The sequence below is a fragment of the Engraulis encrasicolus genome, chromosome 21 (assembly GCF_034702125.1).
Source record: "Engraulis encrasicolus isolate BLACKSEA-1 chromosome 21, IST_EnEncr_1.0, whole genome shotgun sequence".
Lineage (NCBI taxonomy): Eukaryota > Metazoa > Chordata > Actinopteri > Clupeiformes > Engraulidae > Engraulis > Engraulis encrasicolus.
Genome location: NC_085877.1, coordinates 41,180,994 through 41,197,558, shown reverse-complemented (window position 1 = coordinate 41,197,558; position 16,565 = coordinate 41,180,994). Strand labels below are relative to the sequence as shown.

General features: G+C 41.4%; 1 protein-coding gene across 1 annotated transcript; it reads right to left on the bottom strand.

The window, feature by feature from the left end:
• Window positions 1-8,221: 8,221 nt before the first annotated feature.
• Window positions 8,222-12,157, bottom strand: LOC134437218 (zinc finger protein 805-like). The gene is made up of 2 exons (XM_063186718.1): window positions 11,513-12,157; window positions 8,222-9,207 (listed from the first exon to the last, which is right to left on the bottom strand). Exons 1-2 carry the CDS (start codon window positions 12,096-12,098, stop codon window positions 8,651-8,653), a joined length of 1,143 nt encoding a protein of 380 aa, XP_063042788.1. The 5' UTR covers window positions 12,099-12,157; the 3' UTR covers window positions 8,222-8,650.
• Between the last annotated feature and the right edge of the window lie 4,408 nt (window positions 12,158-16,565).

The window sequence follows — 16,565 nt, the reverse complement described above, 5'->3', positions numbered from 1 at the left end:
GAAAGAAAAAACAAGTAAATAACAAAACATTACGGTATATCCTCGCAGACTAAGGGCTTGGCTTTTCAGAAATGCACAGGGCCAATCTCCCCATTTTATATTTTTTCCCAGAAATCGTTTTTTTCTCAGACTACACCTTGTTTATTGTCAACACTGTCAGACACAATTAAAAGCAATTAAAATTGTGTTCATTCGGTTGCACGTGTGTCTGGAATTTTTAGGTGATTACGTATATTTTTTTGTTCACGTATATGCCTTTGAATGTTGAAAATTCACTTTTGTTCTATTTTAATACTGTTCCATGTGGTCTAATTTTTAAATATGTACTGTTATGCAATGCTTACTAAACGTCTAAATAGAACAAACATTTTTTTTCCTTACTTCAAAAATATTCCGGATCAAGCTATTCCCGTCGAGGAGCTACTCGGACGAAATTAAGTTTCTTCTCGTTTTTCTCCTAAAAGCTTTGTCTGAACTTACAACTACAAACAACTGATTCGATGTAGTGTTACTTTAGCGTTACCTTGTTATCACTCTTACAACAACATAAACACATAGGCTAACCTCCCCACCATCCAAATAGATTTTTGCTTTCCACCAGGCTAGCCTACATAACTTTTTTTTTTTTTCGCGCCGAGCCCTACTCGGCTTTAGTTTCACCTCACCTCATAGTCAATTTTGCAACACTACACCAACTATCTCGCAAAAATAACCTTTTCTGCTGCATCCGCAGACCTAATTATGGCCAACTCTACCTGCGCCTGCAGTGATCTAGCTAATGCTAATGAAAGACTAGCCAAAGCCAACATGACGATTGAAACACTTAGAAGTGACATTCGCCGGCTACATTGCGAGATGGTCATAAAATCCCATAACACCACGTTGAAACACCAAACCAGTAATACTAGCGCCAACCTAACTACACTATCTTTTTTCCCCAGCCACAGCAAACACCAGCCGAAGTCCCCCCCGAATCCACCGTGCTCCACTCCCGCGCGTCGTAGCTGGACGGAGGTGGTAAACGGCGGCAGGGGAGTACTGCAGAAATGTTCACCACCTCTAGTGACTAGCAATCGTTTTTCTGTACTTGACTCAGTCATCGATGCAGAAACTGACCCTGCCCCCCCCTCCCACCAGGTGCCCAAGCCTCTACCACAAAGAGTGCGACCCAGTAGCCGCCGGACCCTCGCTACCCCCAGGCAAATCACCCGAGAGCAGCCTGCCCATTCAGAACCCCGGCGACCATCAACAGTCCTCATAGGATCTTCGATGGTTCGCCACGTAACCCTACGAAACGCCCAGACGTGGTGCCTACCTGGAGCTCTCGTAGCCGATGTCCAGTCGAATGTGCCGGACGCGCTGTCACAGTATCCTACTGCCACAACTCTCATCGTCCACGCAGGCTCCAATGACATCCGGCTGCAGCAGTCTAAACAAGGCCGACAGGCGGACAACAGATGCGTCCCTCTATGCCAGTTCCAACCTTTTTCCCCCCCAAAACGCCCCGCTGGCCTCCTCCTAACCTGTCAACGCCCACCCCCCTCTGAGGATGTGCTTTTTGTTTATTGGTCATAGCCTATTGCCCATGGAAACTCCAAATAATGTGGCAGGCAGTGAAATGACGAGACAAAGCTTTATATTTTGCAGTTTAGACTATAATAAGGTCATCATGCTTGGATTTGGAAAAGAAGCATCTTTCACATAGATCAAGTGGCTACATTACAAATTACCAGATATTATTAGTACTAGGTTATTTATCAACCTTTAGTAGGCTATCACGCCATTTCAGCGTCATGTGCATGTGGGAAAGAAACTAAACATCGCCAAATAGCCTAATAAATAAATAAAACCGTTTGGGTGAATCATGCGCTATGGGTTCACCCTTTGGATGCATTGTACGCTTAATTGTCAATGCCAGCTTTTTACCGTCAAGGCACAAAGCAGTGAGCTTCAGTGGCAGAGTTTACCAAATTCATACGACTGCAAACCAATTACGAAGCAAAAGACGCGTTCTGTCCGGTGCTCTCTCTGAGCGCAAGGGAATGTTCAAGTAGCTTTTATTTGTCCCAGTTGGGCAATTGTTTTGCAGCAGTAGTAGCACACAGACACATACACACACACACACACACACACACTTCCATAATACATTTAAGAACACATAGTAGGTAAAGGATAAGGGATTAAAAATAATAAATAGTGCATGAATAAATACATTTTGTCTTAGGAGTTGCACAGAGTAAAATTTAAAAACATAAAAGTGCTGGAGGAGTGAGGTTCACAGTATAAAAGGTTCACAGTATAAAAAGACCTGCCTAAAAGATAAATATGTATAAAATACACACCTGACCTATGGCTATCTGCGCTTCTTAGTGGAATTTAGCAACTGGATGGCAGAGGGTATAAAAGAATTCTTGTATCTGTTTGTCCGGGCTGGTGGATATTTAAAACGGGAACCAGAGGGTAAAAGCTGAAATTCATTCTGCAGGGGATGGGTGTAGTTGTCCAAAATGGCTTCAGCCTTCCTGGTTGCCTGTTCTTCATACAAGATAGTCAGGCTTTTTTGTTGCACACCAGTTATCTTACTGCTTACATTAATAATCTTAGCTATGGCATTTTTGTTTTTCACATTGAGAAGGGAATACCAGCAGATGGCAGAAAAGGTGAGAATGGATTCAATGAATGATCTATAAAACATGGTCATTAGGGACTTATCAACTTGAAACCTAGCCAGCTTCCTGAGACAATATAAACGTTGCTGCCCTTTCTTGCACAACATGTCCGTGTTACTCTTAAAAGACAATTTGTCATCAATAATGGACCCCAAGTACTTGTATTGCTGCACAATTTCAATGTCCTGTCCATTTATGTTGGTTAAGGAGGGAGTGCAGGCCTTGTGTCTAAAATCAATGCACATATCTTTGGTTTTTGCCACATTTAATTCCAACATTGCTTCCTGGCACCAATCTACAAAATAATCTATAATGGGGCCATGAGTGTTTTCTTTTTCCTCCAGCAGGCTTACGATAACAGTATCATCCGCAAACTTGAGGATGTGGCGACTGTCAATGTTGGAGCGACAGTCATCAGTGTAGAGGATGTACAGTAGAGGGGATAAAACGCAGCCTTGAGGGGAAAGCACCTGTGGGGTTCACGCGCCCGCCAGCAGAAAACGACTCTCCCTTGAAATATGCCCGAGAACATCAGTAACACAGCGTATGTGAAATGCAAATGGACCATCTGTGTACTAGTTCGAGAACACTGACTACTTACTGAAACGTAGTGGCAGAATGTTTGCAAACTCACGTTTAGAGGAAGAGCTGTAGCGCTGCTGGTCGCCTGTCAACTTATTATGGTTCCATGTCGTGGAGCGTTATGCAATGCTAACGCCCCTCTATCCGAGCACAAACATCTGTGTGAAATACTGCCTGCCGACTTCTAAATCGTTCATTTCCATTCTGATGAACCAAAATAGCTGCACAATGCGACACTATCAGCCGAAGTGTAGGCCTATCACAAGACCGTGAACATTAAGTGACACTCACAGTGGTGTTGGTGTGCTGTGGAGAAGGAACGAAGTTGACTACCACTGTCCAAACGCAAAACAATGCCGAAAATTGAATGCACCCCTCAGTTGTCTCACAATGCTATCAGCTTAGCCTTGCCGGTTTGGTTTTGACACGCATTCGCTCCAGGCCAAAATGGCTCTCTGCCTCCGCCTTGTGGACACAGGAGGAACAATTGAAGGAATGCGTTTCAGACAGCGTTTCAGACAAGACAGCGTTTCAGACAAGGAATGCGTTTCAGACGGACGGACGGACGGACGGACAGACAGACCCTCTTATAGAGATGCTGGGACGCATCTAAAAACTTGAGTCCGATTTCCTCTCCCTTATTAATACCCTTCGCAGCACAGGAAAAAAATACGCTATCTCAGGCCCCATCCCCTCTGTTTGTTTCTCTGCCTTCCAGTTCTTCCGAATCCGCCAACTGCACGTCTGGCTGATGAGACACTGCCGCCAAGAAGCCATTCCCTACGTTGACAACTTCTCCGCTTTCTGGAACCGCCGAAACCTCTTCGCACGAGATGGAAGGCACTTAAACAGATCTGGCGCTCGTCTCCTCGCGACCAACCTAGAGCTGACCCTCGAAGCCCATCGGTCCTTGGATTGACTAACAGGTGTTTCAAATCCAAAGCACTACACCAATTTAGACACTGCGTGCCCAACAGAGAGTACCCCACTAGCTATCCACGCTGTCACTACCCGTAGGAAAGCTCGCAGATATAGACCCTCTGGTTGTGTACACAACAACCTAATTACGATTGCACCTGAACGCATAAACAATAGCTCTACTACTTTGAATGTTAATGCTGCATTACTTAACGTGCAGTCCTTGACCAACAAAAGCTTCGTAGTAAACCAGCTGGTCTCGGACAAAAACATAAGCTTTATGTTCCTTACCGAAACATGGCTTAAAGACGACGGGGCTACTACTTTTATTGAGGCTTGCCCTTCCGATTACAAATTCCTTCACGCCCCGAGACCAAAGAAACGAGGCGGAGGCGTAGCCATACTTTTCTCCAACAAATTTAATTGTACTAAGATGAATCTGGGCTCTTTCTCTTCATTTGAATACATGGCAATGAGGGTCCAAGCAAACCTCAAACTGATCATTATTGTTCTGTACCGTCCACCGAAATTCTCTTCGTCATTTCTATCTGATTTCTCCACCTTCATGTCGGACGTACTCATGGCGACTTTAATATCCACGTAAATAAATCAGATGACGCAATAGCCAAGTCTTTCTTAGACACATTAAATGGATTCGGTCTCGTCCAGAATGTTACAGAACAGCCTACCCATCGAAAAGGCAACACACTTGACCTTGTTATTTCACATGCGCTTGATATCAACAATATATCGGTCACGGACGTCGGCCTCTCCGACCACCACTGTGTGTTTTTTGATTTTGACATTTCAACACAAATTAGCACACCCAACAATGTCATTCACAGACGACGCATTAATGCCTCTGCTGAGCTTAAGATTTCAGACCTCATCAAATCAGGTGACCTACTAAATGGTCACTGCACACCTGATGAAATGGTTGATAGCTTCAACAACAACTTAAGAGGAATTCTAGATAACATAGCTCCAATTAGAACGACGACAAGAACCAGAGCTAGGTATTCACCTTGGATGAATGACTCACTTAGAGCCTTAAAAAGAAAATGCAGAGTAACCGAGCGTCTTTGGAGGAAAACTAAATTAGAAGTCCACAGACAATCCCTTAGGGATGAGTTCTCCTCCTACAATAATGCGGTACGCTCAGAGAGAAAAGCATATTTTTCCAAAATCATAACAGACAACCAGCATAATGCGAAAGTTCTTTTTTCCACTATTGACCACCTGCTTAATCCAACACATAGCAATAACAACCTAAATGCAGCATCACATGCCAAGTGCGAGGAATTTGCTAGATTTTTTAATAAAAAGATTGCCGACATTAGAGAAGGCATCCAAGGTGGAAACGCAGCAACCTCTGTCGCCCACTCAGGCGATACACCGAGGGGAGGGTTAAACCCCCCTAGGAGACCTGAGAGCTTCCAAAAGTTTTGTCCAATTACAGAGGACGACCTCTGTAAAATAGTCAGGGAAAGTAAGCAGTCTACCTGCAGCCTTGACGCGATCCCCACATATCTGCTAAAAAACATACTTGGTTGCTTAGCAGCACCTTTACTGCAAATTGTTAACACCTCTATGCTTACAGGCATTTTTCCAAGCTCATTCAAAACAGCCATGGTAAAGCCGCTCCTAAAAAAGACAAATTTAGATCAGAATTCTTTAAACAACTACAGACCTATATCAAACCTCCCCTTTATAAGCAAGGTACTAGAAAAAGTTGTATTTAAACAGCTTAATCAACATCTGGCTGGGAATGATATCTTGGAAAAATTCCAATCAGGCTTTAGAGCCAACCATAGCACCGAAACAGCACTAACCAAAATAATAAGTGATCTTAGGCTCAGCACTGCCGCAAACAAAGTTTCAGCACTTATCCTCCTCGACCTCAGTGCCGCCTTTGACACGATAGACCACAACATACTAATTGACCGCCTTGAATCTTGGGTAGGCTTGTCCGGTCAAGTCTTAGAGTGGTTCAAAACATATATTACAGGAAGACAGTTTTTTGTCACCATCGGAGAATACGTCTCCAACAAGTATGATGTGCCTTTTGGAGTTGCTCAGGGTAGTTGCTTGGGCCCTCTCCTCTTCTCTCTCTATATGTTGCCCCTGGGCTCCATCATCAGAGAGCACAATGTTGATTTTCATAGCTATGCCGATGACACTCAACTATATATCTCTGTCGAGCCTAGCCAAACCACTGCCATTCACGCCTTGACTAAATGCATGTCTGCCATTACAGATTGGATGAACAGTAACTTCCTAAAATTAAATGAAGATAAAACTGAAGTGTTGCTCATTGGGCCTAAGAAAAAACGTGCAAAACTCCACTCAAGCCTAGGCGACCTAAGCATACACATTAAAGATAAGGTTACTAGCCTAGGTGTGGTCATAGACTCGGATTTGAGCTTTGAGCCTCACATCAACAAGATAACAAAATCTGCTTTTTTCCATCTTAGAAATGTCAACAAAGTGCGCGGCTTGGCCCCCCGACAAGACGCTGAGAAACTTATTCATGCCTTTGTCACCAGTAGGATAGACTACTGCAATGCTCTCTTCTCTGGTCTCCCAAAAAAATTAATTGACAAATTGCAACTCATTCAAAATTCTGCGGCAAGAATCCTAACAAGAACCAGAATGAGAGAGCACATCTCTCCTGTCTTGGCAGACCTGCACTGGTTACCTGTCTCATACAGAATCGACTTTAAGATTCTGCTCACAGTATTTAAAGCATTAAATGGACTTGCCCCTAGCTATATCTCAGACATGCTCTCTTTTTATGCCCCTGCTCGAGCTCTCAGGTCCACTGATGCCAAGCTGCTAAGGACCCCCACCCCCCCGCAGAGGAAGATCGGCGACGCCGCGTTTGCCTGCTATGCGCCCAAGAGATGGAACGCCCTCCCCATCGAGATCCGATCAGCCACCTCCGTCGACTCCTTTAAGAAGCAGCTGAAGACCCACCTCTTCATCCTTGCCAACTCCTAGCTGCAAAGGCGTCATAGTGTCCCAGCTGCCGCAGCGCCCTTACTACTCGCAATCCAGCCCTGGCAGGGGGCTCCCCTAGGTGGCCGCTGGTCTCTGCCTGAGGTTTCTTCCTGACTACAGGGGGTCTTTTTTCTCAGACCCCACTGAGCTTTTTTTTACCCCTCACAAACTATGAATCAAGCGAAAGGGAGTTTTTCCTCACCCCTGATGCCACCAGGGGCCGCACCTGAGCACCCAATCTCTGTGTGACTATCTATGACTTATGATAGGCCCAGCCACTATGGACCTTACACATCTAAGAATCCTGGTCCTAACCTACGTTGACCTTATGACTCTACATTCTCTGTCTATCTCTTCTTCCTCTGCCTTCCTGCTTTTTCTGCCTCTCTTCTCTACCTCTCCTTTTAAATCTATCTCTAACAATGTTTTTTTCCCATTTGTTAAGCACTTTGAGTTACATGCCTTGTATGACACAGTGCTATACAAATACAATTATTATTATTATTATTATTATTATTATTATTAACTGATTCTTGAAAATGTGGCAAAAACACGTTTTAATTTGTTCAAGTCCAAAATATAGAGGTGTATTATCATAGACAAAGGTCTTGGCTGTGCAGGAAATGTATTGTCAAGCTCCCCATGTTTTACATTTTCCATAAAATAGGCTCTTTCTTGGTTTTGTCAACAGTGCCATACAGAATTAGAAGTAAAGAAATAAGTTTACTGTATTAAAGTGAATTACTTCAACAATTAAACATAATTGTAGATACTTACTGTAAGCACATTGTTAAAACTTGTCAAAAACATGTAAAACACATGTTTTTTTTGTGAACTCCATCAGATGTCACCACCGTCAGGTTTTGTGACAAGAAACCCTCCATTTTTTTTTTACAGATATCTGAAGTTTTTTTTGCATTACAATTAAAAAAGTTTATTTAATCACATATGCTGCCTGTAGATTTGCAAAGGAAAACGTAAGTGCTATCTCAGCAACGTGTTTTGAGGTGAATTATTAGTCTTCGTCACAATTACAAATAAGACAAACATAATTCCATCCATTATTCTTTAATTCTTTAAACATTTACAGAGTGCAATACATTCATTTTTTACATGGAGTCACATTACAACATGTTTCTTGTCAAAACATTAACATGTATCCTTAAATGCATGGCAGGATGTTTCTAAGTGGTGGTCTACATTTCTGCATGTTATTTTAAATTGAGATCAGCTCATTTGTTTAGTTGTTTTTGGAAATGATGTCTTAAAGGTAATGAGATAATAAAGTATTCAGCACAATTGTCTTGTCAGAGCACACAAGAATACTTAAGGATATTTAAATTAAAAAGAACCTTTTAAGAAATTGCACATTTTTCCTTCATATTATAGCAGTGCAATCATTTACATACAGTATGTTAAGCATTCTAATAATGTTACCAAAACCCCCCCTTTTTTTATTTACACATATCTGCCCAATCTACTCAGTGGCACATTGATCTTTCACCAGTGTGGGTACTCTGGTGAATCTTTAAACAACTTGCCCGTGTAAAGGCCTTTCCACATGTGGCACATACGTAAGGCTTTTCACCAGTGTGAGTCCTCTGATGTGTTTTTAAATTGCTTGTGTCTCTAAATGTTTTTCCACATGTGATACATGAAAAAGGCTTTTGACCTGTATGAATCATCTGGTGTCTTCTTAAAGTTCCTCCTTCTCTGAAGGATTTTCCACATGTTATACATGGGAAAGGCTTTTCTCCAGTATGAGTCATCAGGTGTTTCTGAAGTCCACCTTTTCGTAGAAACGTCTTTCCACATGTTGTACATGGGAAAGACTTTTCTCCAGTATGAATCCTCAGGTGTGCCTGAAGAGTATCCTTTGTTGTAAAACATTTCCCACATGTTTTACAAGGGTAAGTCTTTTCACCAGTATGAGTATGAAGCCTCTGGTGTCTCCTTAAATGTGCTACATAACTAAACATCTTTCCACATGTGGTGCACAAAAATGTCCTCCCAGTATGCATGTTGACCACAGGGGCACCTGGTTAAAAAAAAAGAAAACAATACAGCAGGTTGAACAATAAACAATAAAGCAGGTTGAATGAATACAGTTACAGAAAAAAATACATTATGCTTGAAATACTCTCACCTCATAAGTGTATTTATGTTTGATGAGCAGTTCACATTTATCTTCTTTTACAATGTACTTATCTAAATGTGTATATACAACCGAATTAGTCAATCAATACATAAGAAATGGCAATGGTTTATCCCAATGGTCACAATTGTGATTTGGAAATATAAAATATTTCACCTTAAAATGTCAATGTGTGGGCATCAGGGAAGTTTAAGGACTAGGCCTACATTGACCCGCGTAAGGTGTTCAGGTAGCCTGGCAAGCCAGACTAAATGTGAGATTAAATGTGAATATTGAGTCTGGCCCCAATCAATGAGACATTGAAGGATTGTTGATGGGAACTAAGTTACCTGTTGTTTTTCAAACTGTTCTGTGCCTATTGACCAACACTTTGTCCTCACTCCCTCAAAAACCTGTCCGGTATAAGGTGCCGGTATGCTTGCTGCAAGCTGTAAATTACGCACGTCACCGCGAGCAACCGACAGCACATGCTTGCTTCAAAAGCTGTTGACTAAGACACAAAATACTGGCGGCAAGGAAAGAATACTGCTACTACTCCTGTATGTGCATGCTCTCTTTTCAAAGTGCAACAAGGAAGTATGATGACAAATGTTTGAAATTTCGAACAAACTCAATGAGACGCTCTTAAAAGTTGCTGCCATTGTCGTGTTCATATCAAGCACACGCGTGGAACTGCGCAGTCCATATTATGATCGCCCCCAGCGAGTTTGAACATATTGCACCTGACGCACGCATTTGGCTGGCGTGTCCAACGCGCGCAAAATTGACATTAAATACGCACGTTGACGCGTTCATGAACGAATCGTGCACGCGCTCGCGTATCTTGCAGCAAGCATGCCAGCACCTATACATTCAAAAGGAATCTAGAGAAATCTCCGGCATTGTGATTGATCGGTCTGCCAGTTTCAGAGCATGAGGCACTGTCTGACGCTAGATCCACTCGCAGGCAAAACATATTTTGCCCGCTGGATGATGGGGCTGGTTTACTAGGTTAGTGTTCAGGTCTGTCTGTTTTGAAACTCTTTGATGCAATCCTGTTCACATGTTGAGAAGACAAGAAAGAGGGTGAATTAAGTGGCTCAGTGTTGCAACCTTGCATGAGAAGCCCAATAGATGCTGAATCCAAGAGAGTGGATTGAGATTAGTTACTTCGCTGTCTCCTTGTCTTTCTCTCACTGTACCACTCACCCTCAAAGACATATATACACAGAAATTCAGAAGCATGATGATGATTAACGAGGGTGAATATGAGCTATGATTTTTTGTATTATTATTTGTCTATATGCCCAATCAAAAAGACACCTATCTAACAAAAACACGGGCATTGTACAAGGGTTAACCCTCTGAGGTCTAAGGCCTTTCAGAGGCTTTTAGGCTGCTTGCACCACCCTGACATTTTCAAGTATTTTCAACTAACAGTAAGCATCTATGCAAAAGTGAAATATATGGTTGCATTCTGAAAAGCCTGACAATAAATAATCTGAAAGAAAATTGGGTGTCATACAAACATGTTTTATTTAAATTGAGTATAAACACAACTGTACAAAAAAACAGGTTTCAGAGGTCTTCAAAAAGTGCAAGAAAACACACAATAAATATATCTAGCCAAGAATTTTGAAGTTTGAATCTTGTAAACAAATGTGTTGGCTGCATAAAAGTAAAAAGGGCATTTAGAAATGTTTTGTTGTTTTCATACAAAATGCAAAAAAGAAACACTATGTCAGGTCACTGTCTGTCTCATTTGAATACTAATGAGATAGGTGTGAAAAACCTCTAATGGCCCACACCCCCCTGTCAATCTCCATGTGCTCTGATAACACACCCCCAGATGAAAGGGGCGTGTTGTCACCTCTGAATAGCCACTCAAGCACCGGTACTTTACATGTGAATAGCTATACGTGTGGCTGCTACAGGCAGAGAGTACAGAATATGCGAAGATTTCTTTTCACTTGCTTTAAATTGGGCCAGCTATATAATTTATTTAATATATATATATTTGAAATCTGGAAGGTCTGAGGTTTCTAATGGTGTAACTTATATGTTTCAATGACAAAAACTCACAGAGTTACAGATTTGTTTTTGGAGACATGTCAAATTGCCCTCTCAAGGGCAATTAGACCTCAGAGGGTTAAAGGGGATTGAGAATACTCAACCACCTCTACCATTTTCTGATATAAAACTTACTTACTTGTAGGGGACATGCCATTGTTGCCATTCTCGATCAGGTTATGGTCAATTTCTTCTTCAATATCCACGGATGAACAATTTTCTTCCTTAAAGAAAGATGATTTTGTGTCATCATTCTCTTGTATTCTGTGCAAGGAGACTTCAAAGTCCTCTCTTTTGATCTCCGTCTTGTATGTGACCAGTTGGGATGATTCTGACTCCTTGCTGGAAAACTTCATTCCATCATGACTGTTTCCTGTAACATTGGACTCCTCTTCCTCTTTAATGTCCATTGCAGAACTCGTTTCTTTTTTGCAGGTTGTTGTGCTGGTTGAATCATCCTGTCGTGGTTGCCATAAATACTCTTGGAGAAAATCATCATCTTCTTCTTTGATCTCCATCTTTTTTGTAACCAGTTTAGATGATTCTGACACCTTCCTGATAGACGTCATACCATCATGACTGTTTCCTGTAACATTGGACTCCTCTTCCATTTTTATTGCAGGACTCATTTCTTCTTTGCTGGTTGAATCATCCTCTTGGGTTCGCTTTGAATACTCTTGGAGAAAATCATCAAAGCCTTCTTCTTTAATTTCCTTCATGGTCATGACTGCTTGAGATAGAAGTAAAACCTCAAATCTCTTCTTCAAGATGACTACAAACCACCTTCAATCACTGTCTCATTTGTGAACATCTCTTCAGTCAATTTATGTATCTTTGTGATATGATGAGGCCCTCCCTCAGGGCTTCTGGAACCAGTTCTGACCAATGAGATGTAGCTGTGTCCAACCTGACCAATGAGCTGCAGCTGTATAAGAATGGGTGTATTTGCATTGGAATTCCATCTGAATGACCGAGCAGTTTGCACTGTCCATGGGAATGGCCATGGCCTGGCATTCAGACACTCCATAGAGGTGGATTAAGTGATAGTGGGGTGGTGGGTGAGAAATGTAAGACTCTAAGAATGAAACTCCACTCAAGAGTTATACTGTCCCAAGAGAAATATTGTAGAACTTATCTGGCATAGCGTCATCATGGCCGTAACTACCATTGAGGACACAGAGGTCATGTCCTCTGTATTTTATATGACCAACAATGATAAATTCAGTCTGCATACGTCACCCTCATTAATCATCAAGGCAAACACATCTAGAAGTCTTTGACAAAAGGTGCCGGTATGCTTGCTGCTAGTTGTAAATTACGCGCGTCACCGCGAGCAACCGACAGCACATGCTTGCTTGCAAGTATGATCACAAATGTTTGAAATTGCGGACAAACTCGAGACGCTCTTAAAAGTTGCTGCCATTGTCGTCTTTATATCAAGCACACGCGTGGAACTGCGCGGTCTATCTTAGATCGCCCCAGCGAGTTTGAAGATATTGCACCTGGCGCACGCTTTTGGCTGCCGTGTCCAAGGCGCGCGAAATCGACATTAAATACGCACGTTAACGCGTTCATGAACGAATCGTGCACGCGCTCGCGTATCTTGCAGCAAGCATACCGGCACCTTTAAGTGTTTGTAGCATTCTAAATGTATAGTATGCAGTACAGCACACAGTATTTGACCTCGGTCTTTGAAAATGTCTGATTAAGCTGAGCGTCATTACTGAAAAATGAAATATAGAAATCCATATATTGACCAGATCATTAGGGAACATACCTTTGCTTATGACTGGGGTAAATCCCAAAAATATCAGAGTGTTGATGTGTTACAGTAACATGAATGAGTGAAAACTAGGGGACATGACTAAAATGCCTATTTTAGTGAAATATCATCTAATTCCATTAACTTTGTTACCTGCTTTACTGTAACTTTACACTGAACCCCATTTTGCATACATGATCAATACTCAGATTGAACATACATGCACCATCCCAAATGTGTGCACTAACATTGATACATGTGGAACATAAAAAACTACTGAGGAAAATTAAAGGTGATGGGGAAAATGTTCTGTTGAATGGGAGCACTGTTTGCAGTGTCCTCCATTTTGATGGCCATGGTGTGGCACACAGAATCTTAATAGTGGTGGATTAAGTGGGGATGGGGTGTAGGTGTAAATGCACCATACATGTGGTGATGAGAAGATACTCAATTTGAATGACAGAATTGTTCTCACTGTCCTCAGAGTGAAAGTGGCCATTGTCCATTTTGCAGCTGCATAGTGGGGGATTAGGTGGAGGGGGTGTGAGATACAAAACTCTAGGTGTGAAACTCTTGTCATGAAAGGAGCAGTTCTGCCAATTTCAATATGCTGTTGTATTGCTCACGCTACCCTGGACGTGCCAATACCTGGTGATGTTGCATTTCTCGGCTCAGCCCTTTCCGAGATCTGAACTCTTCTTATGGGGGCAGATTTTGTTTACATTAAAAACGTTTCGGGCAGAAAACTGGGAACACTGATGAAGGGCTAGACCCGAAACGTTTGTCCACTGTCTGTCAGTTTTATTTACTTTTTTAGGCTTTGTTTAATACAGTTTTTGATTTTGCATCCAGCTCCAGTGTGCGACTCCTTTCTTCCTTTTTATCAGTCTGTAAGACAAAGCATGGACAGAAGCTAGCTGAACTCAGGTAGGAACAGGGCTTGAGTTGTAGTAGGATGAGTCGGGATGCCATCCCTCCTACAATGAAAATGGTCTGAAATCATCCCTCCTACAATGAAAATGGTCTAAAATCATTCCCCTTTAAAACAGGCACCCCTTCTTCATATAATGTGTTAAAATTGCATTTACATTTTCAACATTTTCTCGGGGGAGAAACCCCCAAACCCCAAATCATCACAATCCATCTCGGACCACCCCTCCTGGTTTGATTTTCAACTTGACCACTGGGTAGGACCTGCTTCCCTCATCATGCCTGTCGTAGCAAGAAGCAAAATAATTTTGATTGCGTCTGATGTCATTTCAAAGTTAACCATATATTATGGCTTTCTACGAGCATTCCATTCATCTAGGTTCACTGTGTGACGATTGCTAGAAGGCTGCCCTCACTTGCCAACATCACTCAAGAGGCAGTTTTGAGCACATGTAAATGTCTGGTGAATATGATAAGACTGAGGTTGTCTGTCTTACCGAGGTACATTTAAAGTAAAGCTGTTGCGCATGTGTTAGTGTCTCAGTTGCATATTACGCTATTTTGTAACACTAGGCTATAGGCTATTAGCCTACGCAAGAGTGTTTTGTTTGAGGTAACACAGTTTGGTTGTTGCGAAATTCTTGTGCTATGGACTTGGCTGCTATGCAACATAGCTGGAATAGTGTATGAGCGAGTGTGCTAGCGGTTGAATTTGGGATTGGCAAAACATAAATATTTTACATGGAGTCATATACAGCATGTTTCTTCTCAAGAAAATTAACATGTGTCCTTAACCTATTTTGTTCGAAGCCCTTTTTGGGAAGGGGATCCCTCTGCCTATTAAATCTGAAGTATCTCAGCCTCTGAACCACATACAAACATGAAATAAGACACATTTAAAAGCTAGGACCCTCGTTTTGCATTGGAATGTGTTCATTCAGCTCTAACATACCCACATTTGTAATACAAACCCTCAAATCTCAAGAGCCTATAGGCAGCGTATATGTATTTCCAGGACACAATGGATTAAATGAATGGGAAGATGCTTAAACACTGTATATAAGTCATTATCCACATTTTTCATTTTTTTCAAATTGAGATCAGTTGAATAATTATTTTATGTTTTAAAAGTAATGGAATAATCTTTCAAGAAATTGCAATCTTTTGGGTTATTGTGGTGAAATTACTTGAGTTGCAGTATGTTTAGCCTTCCAGTAAAGTTACAAAAACCTTTGCTACCGGATTTTGATATTTTTTTCACAAGTCTGACCTTTCTTTTGCATTACCATTAATTTTTTTTATCTGCCTACGCAACTGCATCCTCGTTTCTGATTGGCTGATGGGGTTGCAACTAATTCCCTATAATCTGTAAGGCGTCAAACGTGCGACTAAGTTAGGCGAACTGCCGTTACTAATTCTAAACTGCAGGTTGCTATGGCCAAAAGCCAGTCGTTAGTTCTATCGCATTTGTTTATCAAGTCAAGAGTCAGTCGTTAATTCTATCGCATTTGGTTGTCAAGCCAAGAGCCAGTCGTCAATTCTATCGCATTTGGTTGTCAAGTCTGTCGCCCTCAAAGTTCTACTACATGCATCTGATAGAGGCACGTCCGATTACGTGCGCACTAAATTATTCTGCAGTTGGCATAATTCATAGGTTACAAATTTACAGATAGGCCTAGCATTAGATGACAAAAATACCCTGTACCGAAATTCTTAGCACCTCGTCATCTGCTCCACTCACATGGTTTTTAAAATGTAGGCCATTTCCCGCTGCCTTCCCAATTATTGATCCGAAAACATCCCTTTTTTTAAAATTAGGCTACTCTGCTCTTGTGGGGAAGGAACACGTGTGAAAGGGGAAAGGGGAGAGTTATTAAAAATGACCCTAGCGTGGGGAATCTCGCTCTCTTTCTCTATCTTACAAATAAGACAAACACAATATCAGCCATTATTCTTTAATCATCACAGCAAGAGAAGCACCTTACAATCAATAATCTCCTCTCAGCATAGTGTTACATTTGCTCAATCAGAGATAAATAAATATGCATATGCACAATAATCATCTACTGCTAACATGTTTCATGAGCCAACACAACAAAAGGAAATATAATAATAAATATAATTTTACTATATCCACTTGTTGTCTCAGTCACTTCGTCATATTCAGTAATCATTTACATATAGTCCATAGCAGTAAACATTTACAGAATGAAATGCATCCATATTTTACATGCAGTCTCATATGACATGTTTCTTCTCTTAACATATATCCTTAAATTCATGGGAGGATGTCTAAAACACTGTTTCTAAGTGGTGGTCCGAATTTCTATATGTTATTTTGAATTGATATCAGTTCATTTATTTAGTTGTTTTTGGAAATCATGTCTTAAAGGTAATGAGATAATAAAGTATTCAGGACTATTGTCTTGTCAGAGCACACAGGGACACATAATTCATTTTTTTAAAGAACTGATTTTATTCTTTACACATATAAGGCCAA

What these genes read in the sequence shown, in the direction of transcription:
- LOC134437218 (XM_063186718.1), bottom strand. Translation starts at nt 12,098, where the DNA reads ATGACCATGAAGGAAATTAAAGAAGAAGGCTTTGATGATTTTCTCCAA. An exon ending in CAATGGCATGTCCCCTACAA is followed by an intron (nt 9,208 to 11,512) that starts GTAAGTAAGTTT and finishes TTTTTTAACCAG; the next exon opens with GTGCCCCTGTGGTCAACATG.